We start from the raw sequence: 15,743 nt of genomic DNA, 5'->3' as shown, positions 1-15,743 counted from the left end.
GCAGGACTCGCAGGTTGGGGCGTGTCGGCGAGTGGTGGAGAAGTTTCTGACGGTGCTGAGTCGACGCGACGGTCGCTCCTGCAGAGGGAGGATTGGAGCTGGTTCGGAAAAGGTGAAGGAAATGTTCGTAGAGGCTATTGAAGAGTCGAAGGCAGGGTTTGGGCAGGACTCGGAGATGAGGAAGGAGCTGGGGAGGCTGAGAGTCGAGGTTTTGAGAGTGAGTTTCCACGTTGTCTCTTCGATGAAGCCTTCGATGACTTTGTCCTGAACCTTTCATACTTTTTTTTCTATTTTTGCCAGTGATCATGATCCATTCACTCAATTTATTCTACCTTCTCCACGCAACCCGCCGTCGCGTCGCGTCCGAATCCGCGCTTTTCGTTTCTCCTCTCCGTTCGCCGATCCACGTAGACCTCGGCAACCCTATCTTTGTAGGAGACTTAAAAGCAAAGTTAGAGTCGTTAAGGGTCATACATACGAGTCTCGTAAAAGTCAAAGAGAAATGGTGCTGGTGCTTGACGCCTCCTCGTCTCGTTCTTAGTTCGGGTCGTCCTCGTCCTCGACGCTTCCCTCGTCCGATCAAGCCTGATTGATGAAAAAGAATTAAAAGACCTTCGAGTCAGATCAAGAGGAAAGGGCACTCGCAAAGTCCTCGTCCCCGACTCGTAAACGAACAAGACGAGACGAGACGAGCCGAAAACCAAACGACTCACCCTCTCCCACGCCTCCTTCGCCTCCTGCCTCCCTTGGTTAAAGCCATGCTCTATTTTAAACCAAAACAACCAGCTCAAGATCAGTATCTCGCTCCTACTCCCATTCCTCCCTCCCTCTTCCCCTCCCTCGACGCGTCGATCCCCTCGAGCTCAAACGCTTCACTCACCCCACTCCCAAACGAACTCCCCCCCACCCCTCTGCTGAACATGCTCCTCCCTCCTTCGAACCTTCCACTGCCCACCAGCAACAGGGATTTCAGAAGCCGTTCCGCTCGCGGCGTTGTGAGGGGAGGTGAGGAAATGGAGGGAGTCGGACCACTTTGTGAGTGAAGACGGGACGAGAGGAAGTGAGGGAGGAAGGAAAGGGACGAGGGAGGGGTTAGCGAAGAGCAAGGAAGGAGAAAGAAAGGAGGAAAGAGGGGCGATTGGGAAGGGACTACTCACGCCTGTAACGTAGCCCTCCCTAAATCGCTCGTGCTCCATCCTCTTCTTCCCCTTCATAACTCCGTCCCAGTAGTTCGAGTGGTTCGCTGGCCCAACCAACCATTCAACAGTCAGCTTTCTCATCCCTCTCTCTTTCTCCTCCTTCGACCTCAAACTGAAAGCGGACGAAGAGACGAGAGCTCACCCGTCGCGACCTCGCACCCGTTCCTCATCAGCTCCTCCCCGGTTCGAACTCCCGACTTGGCTTTGGATCCGAGGTAGGAAGGGACGATCTCTGCTTGACAGGCGTTTTTGAAGTTCCACTGTGAAGATTGAAATCGAACCGCAAGTTTGGAGTCGTCAGAACGAGACGCGTCGAAATCGAACGAAACAAAACGAACCCCAGCGTCCCAACCCTCGTCCTTCTTGAGCGTCCAGAAGAAGTATCCCGAGGTGTGTTTGTCCCAGACCTGTAGTTGGTTGAACCGAAACGAAAAGAAAGGACGAGAACGAGTGAGTCGACGACGAGGGCAACGAGCGGAGGGGAACAGAGACGGAGACGAACCTCAAGTTCAGCTCTGACGAACACCCTCCTCTGAGCATCTTGTTCTCCTCCTTGAGAGCCTCGGAAGGAATCCCTGCTCGTACCCGACGGACAACAAGCGCCGAAAGTCAGCTCCATCCTTCTCTCTCTCTCTCTTTCCCTCTCCCTCCCTCCCACCTTCTCCCCTTCGTTCATCGCAGCCAGCCACTCACGGATTCAGCGCTCCACTCCACTCCCCAACGATCACCCTCCCACCTGCTCCACCTTCTTCCTTCCCACCCTCGTGCTCGAGCTGAGAACCCAGCTTGGACTTGATCTCCTCGGCGTGTTGCGAGGGAGTGAGTTTCTTGTCCGGATCGGTGAAGCATCTGCATGGATGAAGGGATGTCAGGAGACGGGTTTCTGGGGGAGGAAGGGGAGGGAAGAGGAGGAGGACGGAAAGGGGAGAGGAGAGGGAAGAAGGAGAGGAGGAGAGAGGGAAGAGAGAGGGAGAGGAAGACGAACCTGTAAACGTGTGTATCGAGAACGGTGAAGTCCGGATCGGGGAAGTACTGTTTAAGACCATCGGAGAGGTTCCAGGCGTCTCCGACGATGCTACATGGCATGAAAGAGGAGAAAGAGAAAATCCACGCGCGTCGAGTCAGTCTCGATCCCTCCTCTCCTCCCTCTTTTCGACTCACAGCGCATAATCCCCTCCACCCCCCATCTCCTCCCTCAACCTCCGTATCGTGCTCTTCTGCCATCCAACGAGAGCAGGGTTCGGCTGAGGTTCGTTGAGGAGTTCCAAGCCGACGACGTTATCAATCTTGTGGGTCGCTCGAACGAGAGCGACGAGTGCGTTGACGGTGGCGATTTGGTTGGCTTGAGCGGAGGGACCGTTGAAGAGGTAGGGAGGGTGGGAGGCACCGCTGCAATTGAGGGACAGAAAGGGGAAGGGGAGGGAAGAGGTGTGAGCGGGAAGGAGAGCGAGCGGGAGGGAGGAAGACGCGGACGGACGAGTGCTCCTCAGGGTTCTGTTTCCCACTCGCTGCGTGGAGATCTGTCCCACAGGAACCCCCAGAAAATATGTCAGCAAGACGAACGAAGACGAGAAACGACCGAACGAACGACAAAGGACCCACCAATCAACACCCCCATCCCATGCTTCTCGGCCCATCGGATCCCTCTCAGGATCCTCTCCCAAGCACCTTCAAACACCTCCGCAGCGAACTCGACTTCGGTACCTCTCAAGACCGAGCGATCTAATCCGGCGAGATGGTAGTAGCCGATCTGAAAACGACGACGACGCGTCAATTCCTCCGTTCTCCGTTCTCCCTCTCCCTCCCTTTTGCCCTCCTATGGATATCAACTCACCGGCAACCTAACCGTATTGATGCCTCTCCCCTTCAACCACTTGAAATCTTCCTCTCCGATCCACTCGTCCCAGTGTTTTTCGAGAAGGGCCTTCTTCTGGGCGAGGCTGAGTTTGGGAGACTGGACGATGTCGAGATCCGAGTGAGCTCCGGGCGAGAGGGAGCTGCGGAAGGGATGGGAGGTGATCCAGGGTTCGAGGGTGAACCAGGAACCTGTAGGAGAGAGGGAGGGACGGAGGGGGTTGGTTAGGCTGAGCGAGGAGATGGGCGCCAGAGAGAGGAGGAGCGATTGGGAAGTATAGATTGGGTTGAGAGGAGAGGAAGTTTTTTTTTACTCTAGACGAACGAGGTCCGAGAGGACTCGTAGACATCTCGCTGAGACGTCAGAGTGAACTCTTCTTGCCTCCATCTCTTTGTCTCTCAAGCTCGTCGAGCTCACCGATCCTTCCCTCCTCCCCTCTCCTCCCTTCTCCCTTCCTTCCCCTTTCTTTCCAACTACAATATCACTCACTCAAGATTACTAACCAAGATTAACTCCTCTCCAGTATCGATGTCTATAGATCTCAGCTTTCGAGCCTGTGCCTAGAACGGTTCGAGACCAGTTGCCTCCTCCTCCTTGAGATTGGAACGGTTGTTGCTGCTGATTACTGTTGCTGGAGTCGTGAAGGTTGAGCTTGTCGGAGAATTTGTTGGCGAGTTTGGAGAACATTGTAAACAAGAAGGTCGGGGTGGGAGTCGGGAGGGAGAAGGAGGGAGGAGGAGGGCTGAGCGCAAGTGGGAGGAGGAGTGACGCGTTTCAAAAGTCCCTCTTCTTTCTTCTCTCGAGAAAATCTTCCCGAGCTCATTAACCGAGCTCGTCTCTCGTCACCTCCCAGATCTCTACATCTCTCCTTGTCAACAAAAACAGATCCAAACCTCGCACCTTCCCGCAGTTCTCGATTCAACCTCTCTCCTCCTCGCTCGCTCGCTCCTCTCTTCTTTTGCCCTCCGACCTTCCCCATCCCTTCAAGACTTCCAAAAGTGATTACTCCCCTCCTCCCTCTTTCCCTTACAATTCCTTCAACAACCACCACAACAACATCAACACTATATAGATCTGCACACGAACGAACGAACGAACGGAGGAGAGGAGAGAAGGAGGAGGGAGCAGAGGAGAGGAGAGGAGGTGGCTGAGAGCAAAAATTGGCGAGGAGAGAAGGGAGGGGGTTTGGACAAAAGGGAGCTGCCTGGGGAGAGGAGCGGTTTGAGACGAGCTGGCGGTGGGAGGATGAGTGGGAAGCTAGAGGGAGAAACTTTGATCCTACTCTTGAAAAAAGAGAAAGGATTGAATCTTCAAGGGAAGAACGAGAGGAAGGAAGGAAGGGAGGAACGAGGAACGAAGCTCAAGCTCGACCTTCCGCCCTTTCCTTCCCTCTTGTACTCCTTTGGATCCACCTCTCCTCCTTCCACTACCCTCTCTTCCTCACCATACACCTCGTCCCCTACATCCTCACGAGATTCCCACTTCCCCAGCTGCTCTAGAAGCCTCGCCGTCAACACCGTTTCGATCCACCGTCTTCACTCCCCTTTCCCTCGTCGAAAGCTCTACTGACCCCTTGTCCTTTTCGCTCGTTCTTCTTCTCCTCTCCTCCAGTGGCCAAGCTCTCCAACCTCAAGATCCAGAAGCGACTCGCAGCCTCGGTCGCCGGTGTCGGAAAGAGGAAGAGTGCGTCCTTCCTCCCACCTTCGCCTCTCCCTCCTTCGCTTCTCGATCGCTTACTTCTTCTTTTTCGTTCTTCTTCTTCACAGTCTGGCTCGACCCTGAGGAGGCCGCTGAGATCTCGAACGCCAACTCTCGAAAGGGAGTTGCCAAGCTCATCAAGGATGGACACATGTTCGTTCAGCTCTCTCGCTTCCTTCCCTCCGTTCTCGTCTCCGTTCACTGACCTTGTTTACCTCCTTCGTCCTCCCTTTTTTTTTTCGGGATTATACAGCATTGTTAAGCCCACCACCATCCACTCCCGAGCCCGAACCAGAGATCTCCTCGCCGCTAAGCGTAAGGGACGACACACTGGAGCCGGTAAGTTCCATTCATTCAACCTCTTCTCCTTCGACGACGCTCTCGTTTCGAGCTCGGGCTGACTTTGTGCTTGTTGATGTTTTTGTGGTGAACAGGTAAGAGGAAGGGTACTGCGGATGCTCGATTCCCTACCAAGGTCCAGTGGATGCGACGAATGAGGGTTCTCAGGCGTCTGTTGAGGAAGTACCGAGATTCGGGAAAGATCGACAAGCACCTGTGAGTCGCTCGTTCTTTCTCACATCACCACCTTCTACTACCTCGTCAACACCATCGAGCATTTCCTCGTTCTCGTCCGAGTCTCTCAAACGAAGAGCCAACGAGCTCGACCTTCCTCGAAGCCGCCCAAACTGACCTCTCATCTTCGTTTCGTCTTCGTCTTCGCTTTTCGTTCGCAGCTACCACTCCCTCTACCTCAAGTCCAAGGGTAACGTCTTCAAGAACAAGCGAGTCCTCATGGAGTTCATCCACAAGGCCAAGCAGGAGAAGCTCAGGACCAAGACCCTTGGAGACCAGATGGAGGCCAGGAGGACCAGGAACAGTTCGTCCCGTCTTTCACTTTCTTCCCTTCCCACCCACCATTTCACCCTCACCTCCCACCCCTCCGTTACCTCGTCCCTCGTTCTCTCATCCTCGTCTTCACGAACGAACGAAAACTGACCCTCTTCCTCCTCTCCTCCCTCCCTCCCTCCCTTCCTCTTCCTCTCCCCACCCCTTTTCTTTTACCCCCCCACCAACAGAGGCCGTCCGAGAGCGAAAGGCCCTTCGACTCGCCGAGAAGCGATCGGGTATCGCCGCTGTCGAGAACGAGGCTGCCGTTCAGCAGTAGATTTCCATCGTCATTTCTTACACGACTTGATGAGAAGGGATTTTTTCTGTTCGATGATGATTTTTACGAATTGAGCTGAGAGAGTGGGAGAGGGAGAGGGAGGGCAAGAACGAGATGGGACGGCTGATGGAGACTGAGAGAGGGAGGGAGGGATGGGAGAGAAGAGGAGAGGAGGGGAAGAGAAAGAGAGAGAGAGACGCGGCCAGTTCGACGTTCGACGCGGAGGGACTGGCGAGAAGGTTGAGCGGGAAGGACACCGTTCGAGCGGCAGATTCTTGTTCTGTAACAGAAGGGAAACTTGAGATGTTGCTGTCGGGCGGGCGAGCAACCGATGGAGGAGAGTACACGTTGAGACGCGAAACGACGACGACCAACGACGAAACATTTCCTCCCCGTTTCGTCGCCGTTCTTTTTGATCGCCAGCGCTGCTTGCTGAGTTAAAAAGTGCACAAAAGGGCAAAGTCAAGGGAAGAAGGTCGAGGAGAGTCGAGGACGGAGGGAAAGAGCGAGAGAGGGAACGAGGAAAGTCGAGACGCGTTCACAAGCTCTGACCGGAATCGACCTCTCGCTCTGAGGGATGCTGAGACTTCGTGCATACAGGGGGTGGAAGTTGAGGCCAAGTGGTTCCTTCGCTGACAGGCAAGAGCAGTGGAGAAAATAGGAGGTGGAGAGGTTGATGAAGCTTGTTTGTGATGGACTGCGAAAAAGAAGAAAAGGAGTTTCGAGACCCCGTGAACGGCGTTGTAGCGACGACTCGAGACCTGTATGCTTTCAAGAGGGAAGGCGCTTGTTGGCTTCTAGGAGTTCTGTAGTTGATCGGGGGGGGGGGAAGGTGGGAATTTCCGACGAGGAAGGAAGGCTGAAGGCAGAGGGACGCGACCTCGACGCGACATTTTCCGTTCTAGTCCCTCCCCAGCAAAACTCGAAGCTCGTCATCGATTGATCTCAAGCTCAGTCTAAAACAAAAGCGTCACACCATCGTTACTAGTCCTCACCTCCAACTTCCCCCCTTCCCGTCTCGAGTTTCGATCCAAAACCTTTCCCTTTCTCGCCTCGGTCTCGTTCTCTTTCCCTTCCTCACTAAACTCGATCCTGCGCCCACCCTCCACAGAGCATTCTCTCACAGTCTTCTGGTAATGACTCGTTCTGGTGTTGAACTCCCCAAGGAAGGACTTCGCTGTGACCAGAGCGTGAGCGTTCGACGTGACGAGGGACGCGTTGATGGGGACGTTTTTTTCTGAGGGAGGGTGAGGTTCAAAAGTGACATCGAGGGATCCGGAGGTGGTTTTGATGTCTATGGGAATGGGTGTTAGAGAGTCGGAGGGAATGGTTTGGATCGAAGCGCGGATTGGGTCGCTCGACGTGTCTGGAAAGCGTCGCAAGAAGGAAAAAGATCAGCGTCGGTCGGAGGATTCTTCAACATCAAGAAGACTCACGAAGCAGCAAACTCCTATCGATTCCAGAGAAAAATCCTGAGATCTCAGCGTTGGAAGTGGTAGCTCGGATCTCCTTTGCGGTCCAAAATCCTCGGATGGCAGCTGCAGAAGTGAAAAAGAAGCACAAGGGTTCAGCCTCTGGAACGAAACCAAAAAAGCGACGGCTCAGCTCACCGTTCGAAGTCTTGATCACAATCAAATCAGCCTCCACCGTCGACAGGCCATCCTCAGCCTCTCCAGCTCGAACAATTCCGTTCGTCGTCTGCAACTCGATTGATTGAGCCTCGACCGTCCCTCCTTCAGACTCGATGGCGCCGTTGGTAGTGTTGAGTTCGAGAGTGGTACCGTTGAAGCTCGAGACTACAATGCCTCCGTTGGTGGTTTGGAGGCGCATGGACTCTGAGTTGAGGGACTGGAGGAAAGGAGGACGAGCGAAAGAAAGAGGACGCGTCGGTTGATCACTCTCGTTCCTCCGAGGAGAAAAAGAGCAAGGAATACGAGCTCACCTTGATGGAGATACCCGAATCCCTACTTTTGTACTCAAACGACCCAAACCTCCACCCTTTTCCCAACTCTCCCACCTTAAGACCCCTCCCAGTGGCTTTTCCCTCGAAGGCGCCGAGTCGAAGGGTTCCGTCGTGCGAAGAGAGGGAGGAGTTGGATCGTGCTGGGAGGATGATCTTGACTTCGAAGGCAATGTATTCGGCAGATCCTTTCCAGGTCGGACGGTCAGTCGGAGTCTAGGGAAGAGAGAGATCGAAGATCAGTTTGGACTGCGACGCGTCCTGATTTCTCTCTCGCTTTGAGACGGAGACGCGAGCAAGCTTGTAGAACCCACCAAAACGTCAACCCCAACTCTACCATCTACGGGATCATCCATCTTGAAGATCTTCACCCTCTCCTTCAACTTCGCCTCATCCGCATAAACAACGACGACCTCGACTCTCGCTGCCCCGTCCTCGTCTGAACCAGGGACGACTTCGAGCGTTCCCACCGCGTCTGATCCGAGAGCGTGGAAGAAGAATCCCTCCTTCTCCCCGATGAGAGGGAGCTCGATGGTTGTGAGACGGGAGTAGAGTCGTTGATGAGGGTAGGACGTGGGAACGTCGAGGAGAGTCGAGGAAAGAGAGGAGCCAGCTAGAATGAGTCTGCTCTGTTGAGAGCAGTCGCTGAAGCGAAAGGCTGAAAGAGATAGACAATTTTGGCAGCTCGGTGACTCACCAACGCTCGAACCTCAGAATCTCGCAGCTCCTTCACTCTTCCTCCCTCCCTTCCTCAACCTGCTTTCACAGACTGAACTGGAGTATAACGAAAACGAGGCATTAACATATTTCGCACGCGAGACCCAGATCCTAGGCTATGAACCCTCCTCTCTGGCGAGAGAGCCCCAAAGGTCGACGCGTCGACTCCTTCAACTGAAGAACTTGCCCCAAACGACGACGATGATGAGGAGGACTGAGCGCACACAAGAACAAGAGAAGAAACGTTATCAGCGAATGTACGTCGACGACTGAGACCGAAGCGAAGAAGTAAAGAGAGAAGGGAAGTCGAGAACGAGACGAGACAACTCACCAAGAATCCCAATGATCCCCCAGGTCATGAACCGCTGCTGATACATCCTGAAGTTCGATTAAGAGAAAGGGAGCCATTTCCGGCTGTTCAGTCAGTCAGTCAAAGTCAGATTCGAGGTTTTCGAAGGGCGGGAGGAAAGAAAGAAGGGAAGAGGGGAGAGAAGGAGACGAACCGCCAGATCATCTTCTTCAGGGTCCCTGACGCACGATCGATCGAGTTGTCGGCTTGGTGGAGCTGTGATGAGACAGGCAAGAGGAGGTGGTGAGCTCTGAAGCTTGGTCGGAGAAGAAAGAGGGAGGAAAAGGGACGTACGACATCTCGAGAGTGCTCAATCTGCTCTCGCTGGCCTCGAAGGTTTCGGAGGATATCCGCTCCGACGTCTTCTGTCTCCAGAGCTAGTCGGTGAGAGTCTTCCAGTCGTCGGGTTCCTGCACACACCACAAGATAAGATCAGCTTCGACTCAGGCCAGGAGGAAAAGGAGAGTAGCGAACAGACCATCTTGCAACCTCTCCGTTCCCTGCAGCAACCTCGTTCGCTGCGAGTAATCCCCTCCCCCCGGCGAGTCCGTGTAAGGATCATCCGAAATCGATGGGTCCGTCGACGAAGAGAGCAGATCCGATCTGTTCTGAGACTGCTTCGCTTCTCGCTAGACGAGGGAAGAAGGAAGAAGCAAACGAATGAGCTTCGAACCTTTGAGGAAGGAGGAGAGATGGGACGTACGAGCTGCTTCTTAGCTCTATCCAGTTGAGTCTTGTACGTCTTGAAGGTAGCTGTGTACTTGGATCTGATAGATTGAGGGATGGAGGGGAGCTCGACTTCCATTTGGGAGATCTACGAGGGAGAGAGGAGGGAGGTGCTGTCAGCTCGGTCCCTTCCTTCGTTCGACTCGCCCCTGCCTTCTCTCTCCAAATACAACCAAAGAAATGAAAGATGCTCACGATCTCCTCTCCCTCTTCCAATTCAGCCTCGCATCTTCGAATGAGAGCTTTGAGGGGTTCTGCAGGGAAGAACGACGAAAGCGGAGGGAAGCGAAGCGAGGTCAATGAGCTGAGCTTTCCTTCCTTCGATCCTTCCCGCCCCTTCCTCCACGCCATCCCTCTACAGTCCATCCATCAGCAACAGGCTCATACTCTCCGTCTGCTACCCTGTTCTGCCAGCCAAATATATGCAACTCCTTGGCCTGCCAGCAAAGGAAGCGAGCTGGACCGAACTGGGTCCTCCCTCCCCTCCCTCCTTCCCTCTTCCACCTCTCTCCCTCCTCACTCCTTCAAGCATGAACTAACCTCCTTTGAGAGCCTTCCCCTGGCTATCCAACTGAGCCGATACGTTGTCCACCAACTGAGTGAAATCACTCCCGTACGCTTCAAACAGCGCAGAGGGCGATTGACTGCAACCGTCGAATCGAGAAGAGGAGCTCGTCAGATTCGGCTGCACTGAAGCGAAGAGGGATAGGCCGTAGAACTTACTCCATGACGAGCGAGGAGTTGAGAAAAAGAGGAGATGGGTGGAACGAAGAGGTAGGAGGGAGTGGATGGTGGATGGGAGGAGGAAGGAGAGAGGAGCGAGGCGGAGCTGAAACGGATCCAGTCGAGCTCGGCGTTGACGACCGAGCACGAGGTGCTTGAGAAGATTTTCTTGCTTAGGTGGATTGAGAGGAAAGCTAAAATCACATGCAAAACAAAAGAAAGAAAGAAGAAGACAAACTACGAAACTATCGAACCGAGATCTGCCCTCCGAAACCCAAACCAAGTCCTCCCTCCCCCGTCACCCTACAAGAAGAGGTATAGAGGATGCCTCTGGTAGTCGTTCTCGTCCTCCGAAAGAGCTCCGAGGTTGGGGTAGAAGGGAACGAGGGCGTCGGCGGCTCCGAGGCTGAGAAAGAGGAAAGAGGAGATAAAGCGAGGTCAACACTTCGTTTCGTTCGAAAGGAAGGGAGATAGGAGGCTCACTAGTTGGCGTTGTAAATCCTCCAGTAGACCTCTCGAACCTTCCTGGCGGGGTGGAAGAGTCCTGGGAGGAGATGGCTGAGGAGAACTCCAGGTCCGAGTCCGACTCGGCACGCTTCGATGGCTTCCATCACCTTTGAGAGAACGAAGAAGGAGATTGAGAGTCAGCGAAGCGCCGAGGAAGAATAGGAGGGAGAAGAGAGGCGACTTACGGCTCCGATAACATGAGGCGAAGTCTCGTAGATGTTGGGCCAGACCAAGTTGAGCAGGTGCTGCAGCGATTCCTCGTGTCCGTACGACGCGACTCCCAAAGCGATGTGCTTGACGATCGCACTAGCCGTCTGTCGATGGACGGCGTCCCTCTCGGTAAGAGCATCCTCGAGGAGTCCGGTAACGGCGTGGATGTAGTCCTTGGCCATCTCTCCGACGTACTCGAAGACGAACGAGAGAGCCTTGAGGCAACCGTTTCGAACGTTGAGTTCGGGAGTTCGGTACTCGTTGAGAATGGCGGGGATGGTGGTGAAGGGGCCACACGTCTCGGAGACGATGGCTGGAGAGAAGAAAGAGGGGAGAGGAGGGAAGGAGGAGTCAGTCGAACGATCGAAACGCGTCGAGGGAGAAGGAGGGAGAGAGACTCACCGATAGCGACCGTACTACACACTCGACTCTGCCTCTCTTGGACTCGCAAGTTGGTGAGAAGGACCGAAAGCACATCCTGAGGACCGATGGCCTTGGCGATGTATCCGAACGAGTTGACAGCGGCTCGACGGATTCCCTTCTTGTGGGCTTTGAGGAGGTCGAGGAGTTCGAAGCAGATTCGCATCCACTCTCGAGCAGGGACGAACTCGGCTCCACGATCGGCTGCAGAAAACGAAAAGAAAGGAGATGACGGTCAGCAAAACGGAAAGACCGAGTAAAAAGAGACGAGAGTAGGAAAGAAGCGAAGGACTGACCGATTCGCCCGATCAAATTGATGGAAGCCTCCTGCACCTTCTCGTGCCTGTTTCGAAGAATGGGAGTCATTCGGGGAACTGACGGAAGAGAGGGTGAAAATATGGTCAGTGGGCTGAGCGAAGGAAAGGAAGGCGAAGGCGGAAAGGAGGAAGAAACGCACGAAGATCCTTGACGGGAGGGTTCATTTGGGTCATTCCGACGACGTTGGCGATAGCAGCCTCAGCGGCGATGATACTGGAGGGAAAGAGGAGATCGAAGAAGGTAAGTCGCAGTTCCTCGAGCGAAGAGAAGAAACGAGACTCACCTTCCCAGGGTGTCGGGGTACTCTTCTCCAAGCTGTTCGAAGAGAACGAGTCCGAGCTGAGGAAGAGAAGAGATGATGGTCGGTCAGATAGGATCGAAAGACAGTAGAGCTGATCGGCAATGTTGCTTACCTTGCTGAGATGGGCGTCCTCTCCGCACTGCTTGATGACCACGGCGAGTCGCGTCGTGAGATCGGCAGCCTGTTGACGAACCTTTGCGCTCTTGTTGTTGAGACGCCAAAGGATGGTCGAGACGATCTGAGTGAGGTAGGGCTTGACTCGGATACCTGGGAGAGAAGACAGAGGAGGAAGCGGTCAGGCTCGAGACAAAAAGGAGGAGAAAGGTGAGAGAAGGCTCACCGAGAGCGTTGACGACTGTTCCGAAACCATCGAGCATGACGTTGTCCTCGACGGTCTGTTCCTGGAAGGCGTAGATGATTCCGTCGATGAGAAGGACCTCGAGTCGCTCGTCGATATCGGCAGCTCCAACCGTCGAAACGACCTTCGTGATCGTCTCCATCACCATCTTCCTGAACGGTTCGCTCTCGTCCTTCAAGTCGTTCACCACCCTTCCAACGATCTCCGACACTCCAGCCTTCTGAGCGAGCTCGACGGTCGTCTCGACTAGACTTCGGTAGTTCCTCCTGTCCAACGCCATCCTCCTAACCCAGAAGGCCTTGAAGAACTCGGGGAGGATCTCCTCTCGGACGTAGGTTGGCGTGACTCCCTCCGTGGCGGCGCACTGCTTGACGACCTTGAGGACGATCTTCTTCATCTCCTCGTCTGCCGATCCGAACTCTCGAATGAGGATGGGAACACACTCCTTGACGTAGTAGGAAGCGTACTCGGGGTCCATGAGAGGGATGATGAATCCGATCGCCTTGAGGAACGCGGCGAGTCCCTTTCCTCGATGTTGACGGATTCCGAGCCAAAGAGGCTTGAGGACGTTGTCGAACGACTCGATTCCGTAGGGAGCGGCTGCTTCGGCGAGGGCGGCGAGTCCGAGAGCGGTCATGGTTCGAACCTTCTGCTGTTCGTCCTCGAGTCCGTGAGCGATGGCGTCGACGAGGTTTCGAAGGTGAGGGAGGACGGCGCATCCCATCATGATGGCGATCTGCTGGACGATTCGGATTCCGGTGTGACGAGCCTGCCAGGACTTCTTGGATCGACAGACGGCTTTGAGGAAGGGGAGGAGGGAGGGGATTCCGAGGGCCGACGCGACGACGGAGAAGGCTCGAGCCGTCGTGTTTCGAACGTACTCGTCGATGTGGTCGATATCCGGTCGCATCGTCGAGATCATGTGGGCGAGACCGGCTGCCTTGGAGAGGTTGGAGATGATCTCTCGTCCTTCAACTCGAGCGTAATAGTCTTCGTCGATGAGGAGGGGTTCGATAACGACGAGGATCTTGTGGACGTAAGGACGAACGAGGTCGTCGAGCTTGTAGAGGACTCGATCGATGACCTTGACGAGAAGATGTCGTTCCTGATCCTCGAGCGTCCGTTCCATGAGGAGAGGGAGGATCTTGTCGAAGAGAGGTCCAGCTCCGAAGTCTCGAGCCTTGTCCGTGATCTGTCGAAGAGCCGACTTCCTGACGGGAGGGGTTCCGTTCTTGATCTTGAGGAGCAGTCGCATGATCTTTCTCTCCTTGAGCTCCTCCACGGTGAGCTTGACGTCGTCGTCCGTTCCTGACAGGATGATCTTGAAGTACTCCTGATCCTCGGCCTTGAGGAACTGAAGGGCTCCGATTCCCTCGATCTCGGTCGGCACGTCGTGAGCGTATCCTCCAGCGGCGTCGACTGCTGCCTTCGCCGAAGCCTCGTCCTGCATCATGAATCCGTTCGAGTTGACTGGAGTAGCGGTGAGCTTGTGGGATCGAGTGGGAGCGTAGCCTGGTGGGGGTTCGACGATGGCGTAGCCTTCGTAAGGGAGGAGAGCGTCGAGCTCAGCGTCCGAGAGGTATCGATTGCGAGGATCTTCGGCGGCGAGGAGGGAGAAGTTGGATCCGCTGGCGAAGGAGGTAGGAGTGGCTGGGATGGCGGAGGTGGAAGGGGTGGGAGGAAGAGCTTGGACTCCAACGGGAGTTTGATCCCAACGAGATCGTTTCCCTGAGGGAGTCTCTCCGACGGCCGAGGTTGTTGCTCCTCCTCCTGCGACGGGAGTCTCGTCCCATCTAGACCTCTTCTTCTTGACTACTGGAGCTGCTGACTCGTCGTCCTTCTTGACCTCCGTCGACCAGTCTGCCGACTTCTCTCCCTTCGTGGCAGGAGCGTCCTCGTCCCAGCTCTTCTTCGCCACTCCTCCTCGAGGAGGGGTGTCGTCGTCCGCTCGAGCTCCTCTCGGGGGAGTCTTGTCGTCTGCTGTCGAAGTGCTGACGATTCCTTCGTCCTCGTCCTTCCTCCGACGTTCCTCGATAGCAAGCTTGACCCTCTGCTCCTCTCGTTCGAGGTTTCGAAGTCGCATCGTCTCAGCGTAGGTGTCCCCAGATCCGTCGGTGGAGGTTGAGGCGAAAGGGTCAGATCCTGTAAAGTAGAAGATGTAGAAGCGGGTCAGCGGATAGTTCTCGAAGTGAGATGAGGTGGTATAGTCGGGTTTGGGAGGGAGGCAGCGGAAGAAAGAGGGAGGGAAGGAAGGAGGAAGGAGAAGGAGCTCGAGCTCGACCCAGTCCTCTTTGACGAAAGCCTTCCTCCTCCCGTCGGGCATCTCTCATCTCTATCGAGCAGCTGTATCTTCTCCTGCTGCTACATCATGCTCTGAGAGATGCTATATCCCTCAACTACGGAGAACGGAGCTAGGATGGAAGAACGAAGAGCCCATCACCTTCGCCTTCCTTCGAGCTCAACCTTCCTTCCTAGTTCCCTTCCTCCCTCCTCCTCTCATCGATCCGAACCAAACGAGCTCGGATAAGAAAGCACAATGAACTCACTCGTAGTAGCCTCGTCCTGCCTATCGAACCTCTTGAGATGGTACTCTGACTGTCTAGCAGCGACCTGTTTCGATTTGGCCGTCTCCGCGAAAGGGTCGAAGTCCTCAGCGTCGTTCATGTCGGCAAAGTCTTCCAGGACGTCCTAAGAGGGAGGGAGAAGATAAGCGAGTAAGGTCAGTACATGTCTGCAAGAAGGACGTAGGTTTAAAGGGGAGAGGATGGTCGAGAAAGGGGAAGGAAGGGACGTGAGGTGGTGAAGAAGGAAGGAGGGCTCACTTTTGGTGCTGTGAACGAGTCTAACAGCCGTCCTCGAGGCTCGTCATCTTGGTTCGACATGATCTCCTAGATGAGGGGAGATGGGGAAGGTCGAGAGGGAAGGATGGGATGGGGAGAAGATGGAGGGTGAGGGAGGGAGGAGAACGGGCGAGGCGAGAGCTCGAAACGAAGCTCAGGAGCGGAGTCAAAAACAAATACCGACTTCGACCTCGGTTTCCTGCATTTTGCAGTGAAGGCCTTCTTCTATGCAGGCTGGAGGTCTCACTCGTGTCGCTATGTTGGGAAACATATCACCATGTGATGTGAGAGAGGGAGGCGAACCAGCTGAACTCCTCGTCCCGTCGCCCGCGGTGGACCTGTCGATGCTCGCCTTTCCTTCTCTGAGCCATGATCCTTTGATATCTACAGAGCTTCA

At 54.8% G+C, this 15,743-nt stretch overlaps 5 protein-coding genes across 5 annotated transcripts; 2 read left to right on the top strand and 3 right to left on the bottom strand.

Annotated features, from left to right (window-relative positions):
* Positions 1–480: 480 nt before the first annotated feature.
* MRX18 (17-beta-hydroxysteroid dehydrogenase-like protein) lies at positions 481–3,763 on the bottom strand. Its single transcript, XM_076640925.1, has 14 exons — positions 3,558–3,763; positions 3,034–3,245; positions 2,802–2,949; positions 2,677–2,719; positions 2,361–2,588; positions 2,185–2,274; positions 1,893–2,048; positions 1,702–1,774; positions 1,538–1,606; positions 1,342–1,459; positions 1,158–1,243; positions 881–1,031; positions 714–763; positions 481–585 (listed from the first exon to the last, which is right to left on the bottom strand). Exons 1-14 carry the CDS (start codon positions 3,739–3,741, stop codon positions 580–582), a joined length of 1,614 nt encoding a protein of 537 aa, XP_076495482.1. The 5' UTR covers positions 3,742–3,763; the 3' UTR covers positions 481–579.
* Positions 3,764–4,025: 262 nt separating this feature from the next.
* Positions 4,026–5,987, top strand: BDY24DRAFT_392523 (60S ribosomal protein L19). Its single transcript, XM_076640924.1, has 7 exons — positions 4,026–4,052; positions 4,666–4,737; positions 4,821–4,905; positions 5,006–5,091; positions 5,187–5,307; positions 5,487–5,629; positions 5,829–5,987. Coding segments are annotated over exons 1-7 (597 nt in total). The 5' UTR covers positions 4,026–4,051; the 3' UTR covers positions 5,918–5,987.
* A 1,763-nt stretch (positions 5,988–7,750) lies between these two features.
* Positions 7,751–8,203, top strand: BDY24DRAFT_392520 (uncharacterized protein). Its single transcript, XM_076640923.1, has one exon. The coding sequence runs from the start codon at positions 7,864–7,866 to the stop codon at positions 8,095–8,097; it is 234 nt and encodes a 77-aa protein (XP_076495480.1). The 5' UTR covers positions 7,751–7,863; the 3' UTR covers positions 8,098–8,203.
* A 454-nt stretch (positions 8,204–8,657) lies between these two features.
* VTI1 (v-SNARE protein VTI1) lies at positions 8,658–10,528 on the bottom strand. The gene is made up of 9 exons (XM_076640922.1): positions 10,393–10,528; positions 10,210–10,313; positions 9,865–9,923; positions 9,647–9,757; positions 9,422–9,572; positions 9,238–9,353; positions 9,098–9,159; positions 8,926–8,972; positions 8,658–8,808 (listed from the first exon to the last, which is right to left on the bottom strand). The coding sequence occupies exons 1-9, from the start codon at positions 10,395–10,397 to the stop codon at positions 8,765–8,767; spliced, it is 699 nt and encodes a 232-aa protein (XP_076495479.1). The 5' UTR covers positions 10,398–10,528; the 3' UTR covers positions 8,658–8,764.
* A 53-nt stretch (positions 10,529–10,581) lies between these two features.
* On the bottom strand, positions 10,582–15,464 carry HSH155 (U2 snRNP complex subunit HSH155). Its single transcript, XM_076640921.1, has 11 exons — positions 15,329–15,464; positions 15,053–15,194; positions 12,489–14,648; positions 12,261–12,415; positions 12,131–12,186; positions 11,987–12,060; positions 11,826–11,903; positions 11,512–11,733; positions 11,085–11,422; positions 10,876–11,006; positions 10,582–10,798 (listed from the first exon to the last, which is right to left on the bottom strand). Exons 1-11 carry the CDS (start codon positions 15,386–15,388, stop codon positions 10,696–10,698), a joined length of 3,519 nt encoding a protein of 1,172 aa, XP_076495478.1. The 5' UTR covers positions 15,389–15,464; the 3' UTR covers positions 10,582–10,695.
* Positions 15,465–15,743: the final 279 nt, after the last annotated feature.

This window comes from Mrakia frigida, assembly GCF_051309035.1.
Source record: "Mrakia frigida strain ATCC 22029 unplaced genomic scaffold BDY24scaffold_20, whole genome shotgun sequence".
Lineage (NCBI taxonomy): Eukaryota > Fungi > Basidiomycota > Tremellomycetes > Cystofilobasidiales > Mrakiaceae > Mrakia > Mrakia frigida.
Note: the sequence above shows the minus strand (reverse complement) of the source record. Positions and strands in the feature narration are given on the sequence as shown.

Bases quoted from the DNA above. Each gene is read 5' to 3' on its own strand.
- HSH155 (XM_076640921.1), bottom strand. From the start codon at position 15,388: ATGTCGAACCAAGATGACGAGCCTCGAGGACGGCTGTTAGACTCGTTC. The intron at 11,007-11,084 runs GTAAGTCGCCTC...GTTCTCTCAAAG, and splicing joins CGCCTCATGTTATCGGAGCC to GTGATGGAAGCCATCGAAGC. The intron at 10,799-10,875 runs GTGAGCCTCCTA...CCTCTTTCTCAG, and splicing joins AGGATTTACAACGCCAACTA to CCTCGGAGCCGCCGACGCCC.
- BDY24DRAFT_392523 (XM_076640924.1), top strand. The intron at 4,738-4,820 runs GTGCGTCCTTCC...TCTTCTTCACAG, and splicing joins CGGTGTCGGAAAGAGGAAGA to TCTGGCTCGACCCTGAGGAG. The intron at 5,630-5,828 runs GTTCGTCCCGTC...CCCCACCAACAG, and splicing joins GGCCAGGAGGACCAGGAACA to AGGCCGTCCGAGAGCGAAAG.
- BDY24DRAFT_392520 (XM_076640923.1), top strand. From the start codon at position 7,864: ATGGAGATACCCGAATCCCTACTTTTGTACTCAAACGACCCAAACCTC.
- VTI1 (XM_076640922.1), bottom strand. The intron at 9,354-9,421 runs GTCTGTTCGCTA...TGGTGTGTGCAG, and splicing joins AACGGAGAGGTTGCAAGATG to GAACCCGACGACTGGAAGAC. The intron at 8,809-8,925 runs GTGAGTTGTCTC...GTGTGCGCTCAG, and splicing joins GGGGATCATTGGGATTCTTG to TCCTCCTCATCATCGTCGTC.
- MRX18 (XM_076640925.1), bottom strand. From the start codon at position 3,741: ATGTTCTCCAAACTCGCCAACAAATTCTCCGACAAGCTCAACCTTCAC. The intron at 2,950-3,033 runs GTGAGTTGATAT...CGTCGTTTTCAG, and splicing joins TCAATACGGTTAGGTTGCCG to ATCGGCTACTACCATCTCGC. The intron at 1,460-1,537 runs GTTCGTTTTGTT...CAATCTTCACAG, and splicing joins ACGAGGGTTGGGACGCTGGG to TGGAACTTCAAAAACGCCTG.